Below are 5,527 nucleotides of genomic sequence, written 5' to 3' on the forward strand. Positions count from 1 at the left end.
CGCGTGTGCGTGCATGCCCAAGATCCCGAGAGGAGAATGGAGGAGAAGGGAACTGCCGTGTTTCATCTCCCCTGGGGGGTGCTTTCTCACTTTCCATCTCTCTCTCTCTCTCTCTCACTTGCTGTCTCTCTTTGACAAGCACATGTGCCCTATAATAAAACTTAAAACATCAAGAGGTAGCAGTGTAAGTAACAAGGAGATAAATACCAAATGGGACAGAAGGCTTGAGCGTTGCCACCAGGGAGCAAGGGGTGGGGACGTTCCCTTTTCTGAAAAGGCCATATTTACAGATAGGTGTTACTCCACACCAAAAGCACTTTCTTCATCCTCCTCTTCGCCACTCGCCACTCGATCCCAGGTTCCTCTTAATTCACATCTTGACTTTCACATCCATCCACCCCATCCCAACCCCGGGGCTAGTCTGTGCCCCCACGTTGTCAGAGTGGCCCTACCTGGAGCTCAGGTCAGGCTGCCCCAGAGCTATCAAATGGCCAGTCCAGCTTTGTCTTTCCCACGGCCATGCCTTCAATGTCCACAACACTAGATGTCGCCCAGGCTGGTGGCCCAACTGAAAGGCAGCAGAGAGGAGGGGTGAGCACCAAGGTGGCCCAGATGCTGCCCATCTGCCCCAGGTGGCACCAAAGAGGCCAGACTGAGCCCCAGAGCAGCCCTGATGTACTAAGATGAAAACAGAAGTCCTGAGTGGACTGCAGGGTCTGCAAGGGCCACTTGTGCACCCGAGTGGTGACATACCTGAGTGAGATTAGGCAGTCACCTCGCGATGTTTCTGCCGGCTGTGTCTTCCTGCACCACAGCCCCATCTCCAAAGCCCGCCGCAGGCTAGTCCTCCACAGTGTTGGGCTGAAGGACACGGAGGAGCAGGCTCGGAAGGGGGAGCCCCAGCGCTTCTCAACGCTTACTTCTATTTTGGTTAGAGTCACTTTTACTCAGATCACTTCTGTCATTCGGTGACAGTCTGTGGCCTAGACCCAGGCGAGCAGTAGATATTTATCTTCACATCGACACCAAGGTCGCTGCAGTGAGTCACCGTGAGTCACCAGGACGCGTCGGGACCTCTAGGACCCTGGAGAAGGTGTGATGTTTAAGTTTGGTCACACCGGCAGGACTGGACGCACATTGAGTACTGACACCTCAGCTGTCCCGTAGCTGGATTACAGGGGATTAGACAATATACAGAAGCTAGCATTCCCAATTTTCCTGTAATAAATAGTGTGCAATTTTCAAAGTCATTTTAAAAAGACTGAAAACTGCTCAAGGAAAAGCAGTTCAGGGCTTGATCCCCAAACAGCCTGTCCCCATCTGACACACAGCTGTTCAGTAAAGTGAGTGCCTTCCTGGACAGATGACTCTGAGGGGAGGTGGCGTTTCTGATAAGAAGCTGCCGCTGGCCTAGCACAGGATGCCTGAGAGGTCGGTGCTGGGCCTGTGGCCTGAAGCTGCTACCACTGGGGTAGCTGGAATCAGGAGCCAGGGCTGGTGACCCACAGGGGTGAGGGAGGCCTGTGCCCTGAGAGGACAGCGGTGCTAGGTGAGGCCTGAGTAAGACTACTCTTCCTCAGTGGCGAGGGGGGAAGGGGCCTCCCCTGCAGGGCTGGGAGACCGCATTGGCTCCCCTATGGCTGCCAGGCTGAACACCCAGGGCTGCTCCACAGCGTGGGCTGCACCAGGGCCTCTGAGGCGGGCTGGCAACCTATAGCGAGAAGTGCAGCGCAGGGCGGGCCCATCACAGTGCAGCGGGGCGGCTCTCCTGCTGTCTTCCTGCACCGAGCCGGGGCCTGTGGACTGAGCATCGCTTGGGAGCCGATGACCCCAAAGGGAAAAACAGCAGGGCCACCTCCAAGTTCTCTCCAAGACATGACAGGATTTTTTTTATTTTTTGCTTTTGTTTTTAAGTTTCTTTCATGAGTGAGAGACAGCACCTGAAGAGGGTCTTGATGCCCGCAATGCACCCCAGCTTCAGCCAGCCCTGCCTAGAGTATAGGCACGCACATGCCTGGTGTGCTCAGGGAGGTTTCCAGATGCCAACTGGGAACCCTCCCAGGTGGCAGGCCTCGCAGAGCCTTGTGTTTTACCGCTGGGACACCCTCCAGTCCTGTGACAGGTTTCCAAAGTCACACACGTTTGGCCTTTTTCTAGAATGGGAACCAGCAAACTACAACCCACAAGTGAGTCTGCCCTGTGTCTGGTTTTGAACAGCCTCAAAGCTAAAAATGGCTTGGGAACCAGCAGTTAGCGTAATGGCTATGTCGCTGGACTCCCACGAGTCAACTGTGGTTCGCATCCCGGACCCGGTGGCTTAAAACTCACGCCGGGCACATGTGCGTGCATGCCCAAGATCCCGAGAGGAGAATGGAGGAGAAGGGATTGCGGCGTGGCCATCTCCCCTAGGGGGGCATTTCTTGCTTTCTGTCTCTCTGTCTCTGTCTGTCTGGCAAGCGCACGTGCCCTATAGCGAAAACCTCTCCAAAAATAAAAAAAACTAACTAAAAATGGCTTTTTTTTTAATAGAGGTTTTTTTTTTCCCCTTAGGGCACATGTGCTTGTGGGAAGAAAGACAGACACAGTGAAAGGGAAAGTGAGCAATCACCCCCAGGGGGAATGGCCATGCCACAATCCCTTCTCCTCCATTTCTGGGGTTCCAAGATCTTGGACACGCACCGCACACGCACTGAGTGTGATTTCCCAGCATGCTTTTCCAGCCACTGGTCCAGGACCCACACCACGGTGGTCCATGTGGGAGTCTGGCGACATAACCACTACACCATCTACTGGTCCCCCAAACTACAGCTTTTACATTTCTAAATGCCTGAGGGGGAAAGGTGAGTCAAAATAGCCATGACGAGTGAAAAACATGCAATTCTAATTTCCATGACCATGAAGCAAGCTGGGAAACACTACCTCTCTGCAAACATCTGTGCCCAGCAGAGCTGGTACAGAACACCTGGCCTCCGCGGCCAGGCGCTGCGCCTGCTAAGGGCAGCCGTGCTCTGGCCCCTGCTGACAGCCTGTCTGCTTTCCCCCTGTAGCTCCTGGCGCCATGGCCCACATCTTTGTGTACGGCACGCTGAAGCGGGGCCAGCCCAACCACCAGGTCCTGCTGGATAGCGCGAACGGCGCGGCTGCCTTCCGCAGCCAGGCCCGCACGGTGGAACCCTACCCCCTGGTGATCGCCGGGGAGCACAATATCCCGCGGCTGCTGACCCTCCCCGGGAAGGGGGTCCGTGTGCTGGGCGAGATCTACGTGGTGGATGAGCAGATGCTGCGCTTCCTCGATGACTTCGAAGGCTGCCCCACCATGTACCAGCGCACCCTGGTCCCCGTGGAGGCGCTCGGTGGAGAGGGCACGGGTGGCCCCGAGCGAGCGGTGGCCAGTGAGGTGGTGCAGTGCTTCGTGTACACCACGGCCACCTACTCACCCAGCTGGGCACACCTCCCGTACCACGAGGACTACGACTCCGAGGGGCAGCACGGGCTGCGCTACAATCCCCGGGAGAACAGATGAGCGGGCAGTGAGGCCCCGCCAGCAGACAGCGCTAGCTCTGTGGCTGCCAGAGGGGCTGCTCAGCCTGGCCTCGCGAACGCGGAAGCATTACACTGCCCCTTTAAGAAATTTGTTGTAAACTCGATTTGCAGAAGAAATCACTTTTCAGTGGCAGCTGATTTTACAAATAATTTTGAATTATTGATAAGATTGTATCTTCAAATCTTTCCATCCTTTATGACTGTGGTGCTTCAGGCTCAGAGAGCACATGAGCTTAAATGTATCAGATCAGAAAACTTTAGGATTTTAATTCCCTAAATGGCATTTAGAGACTCATATGTTATCATACTTTTCTTCGTTTTTGCTTCGCTTTAATCTGAAGATAACATTTAAAATGAATGTGAGGATTTGGTTCTGTGGCTAGATTTCAGCAGCCCTGCTACCCCGATTCTGACCTGTACGCATCTAGAGAAGAGTTTTTTAAAATACAGGTTGATTTTGGGGTGGCTCAATGTAATGGGAAAAAAAAATCCTCAAGAAAAACGTGCTGTCTTTTGAAGTATATAAAAGCAGCATCCCTCATAATTTTCAGACCAAGCTTAACATAGTAACTATTAGAGATAATCATTTAAAATTAAACGGGATGTTTTGGGAATTAAAATCTAAAAGCATCAGCCCTATGTTTGGCCCTTGTTTTATTTGGTAGAAGGTTCTTTTCATTCTAACTTAGCAAAATAATGAACACTCACTTGCTGGTAGACGCCGCTGAGCAGACCGGACTTCAAATGGAGGTTATCCGGGTCCAGAGCGCAGTGTCCAGGCTGGCGCTGGCTCCTGAAGGACACTGCACTGGGGGTGGGCCCCTCAGCGAAGAGCCAGCACGCTAGCAGTTTGCTCTTCAGGCCTGACAGAAAGCTTAGTTTCCAAATACAAACAGCACTTAGAATAATTTTAGCAAGGCACAGGGTACCAATTACTACCCACCTCCATCTGATAATTTGTCAGCGTAGATGCAGATCAGCCACGACTCGGATCTGCTTCCCAGCAAAGCAGCAAGCGCATTCCAGGAACCTCAGAACCCAGCGCACAGGCAGCTGCTCAGCCTGGGTGCCCTGCATCTCCGCTGGGAGATGGCGCCCGCTCAGCTTAATGGTAGACTGTGAGCACTGCCTCTGGCACAAAAACACGGTCGTTATTTTTAGCCTCTTTTTCTTAAATTGGAAAGTCACTTCACAAAAACACGAAAAGGCCAGGATGGGGAAGGGCCCAGGCGCCATGCTTTTCCTCAGCTCGGTGCGGGCACACTCCATGTCAGCCACAAGCCCTCAGGTGGCCTCCTGAGAGGCCAGCCAGGGCTACCCCCATGCACAGCCAAAGCAGGAGCGGCCTCCGAAGGCCTCCTGCCACCTGGTCAGCAGGTGGTCACGACAATCAGCAGCAGGACTTAGGTCCTCGATTTCGGGAGAAGCACGGCAGTCATTAGAAACGGCGAATGCTGACTTAGTAAAAGGGAAGGCAGGGGACTGGAACTTACATAGATCCCTTACGCGCTCACAAAAAATGCAGTATTTACAGTTTACTGGCACAGCCTGTAGCCTATGTGTACATTGTCTCCACTCAAAATAAAAAAGGGCAAACTAATATTTAGACAAATGCTCAGTTTTATTGATTTAATTTTGACACTAGGAAATCTCACAGCAGAAGTACGAATCATATGTACAAGTATTTATATCAATAAAAATTTCCATTGGTGATTTTTTTTTGGCAGAATGTTGGTTTTGACTCTTATGTGGAATAAATATGACAATGTAAAACCTGCTGCACAGGAATATTCCTGTAAAACGTGTAAATAAATCGATTGTGGGAGAATAAGAGAAAAGGCTAATTAAAATGAGTGATGATGGAGAGGCCATGAATGCTTCACTCCAGTTCCACGAGCAGGTCTCCTTCTCCCACTGTGTCTCCAGCTTTACAATGCACGGACTTCACCTTGAATTGAAAAAAAAAAGAGAAAGAAATGGGAAA

At 51.9% G+C, this 5,527-nt stretch overlaps 2 protein-coding genes across 9 annotated transcripts in view; one reads left to right on the top strand and one right to left on the bottom strand.

Annotated features, from left to right (window-relative positions):
- Window positions 1-5,003, top strand: part of GGACT (gamma-glutamylamine cyclotransferase) — a 45,626-nt gene extending 40,623 nt beyond the window's left edge. For 7 of the 8 annotated variants that reach the window (XM_006141524.2, XM_006141519.2, XM_006141522.2 and 4 more), the window contains one exon: window positions 3,048-5,003. In XM_006141524.2, the coding sequence (XP_006141586.1) occupies window positions 3,059-3,523 (465 nt within the window). In that variant the 5' untranslated portion in view covers window positions 3,048-3,058 and the 3' untranslated portion in view covers window positions 3,524-5,003. Of the gene's footprint in view, window positions 1-2,759; window positions 2,841-3,047 lie in introns of those variants that run through there. The other variant, XM_027776245.1, reaches the window with a different exon arrangement.
- A 142-nt stretch (window positions 5,004-5,145) lies between these two features.
- The window catches only part of PCCA (propionyl-CoA carboxylase subunit alpha), a 398,674-nt gene continuing 398,292 nt past the window's right edge, over window positions 5,146-5,527 (bottom strand). The window contains exon 25 of the mRNA XM_006141526.3: window positions 5,146-5,491. Coding sequence (XP_006141588.1) covers window positions 5,423-5,491 — 69 coding nt within the window. The 3' untranslated portion in view covers window positions 5,146-5,422. The remainder of the gene's footprint in view (window positions 5,492-5,527) is intronic.

This window comes from Tupaia chinensis, unplaced genomic scaffold (genome assembly GCF_000334495.1).
Source record: "Tupaia chinensis unplaced genomic scaffold, TupChi_1.0 Scaffold000057_1, whole genome shotgun sequence".
NCBI lineage: Eukaryota > Metazoa > Chordata > Mammalia > Scandentia > Tupaiidae > Tupaia > Tupaia belangeri.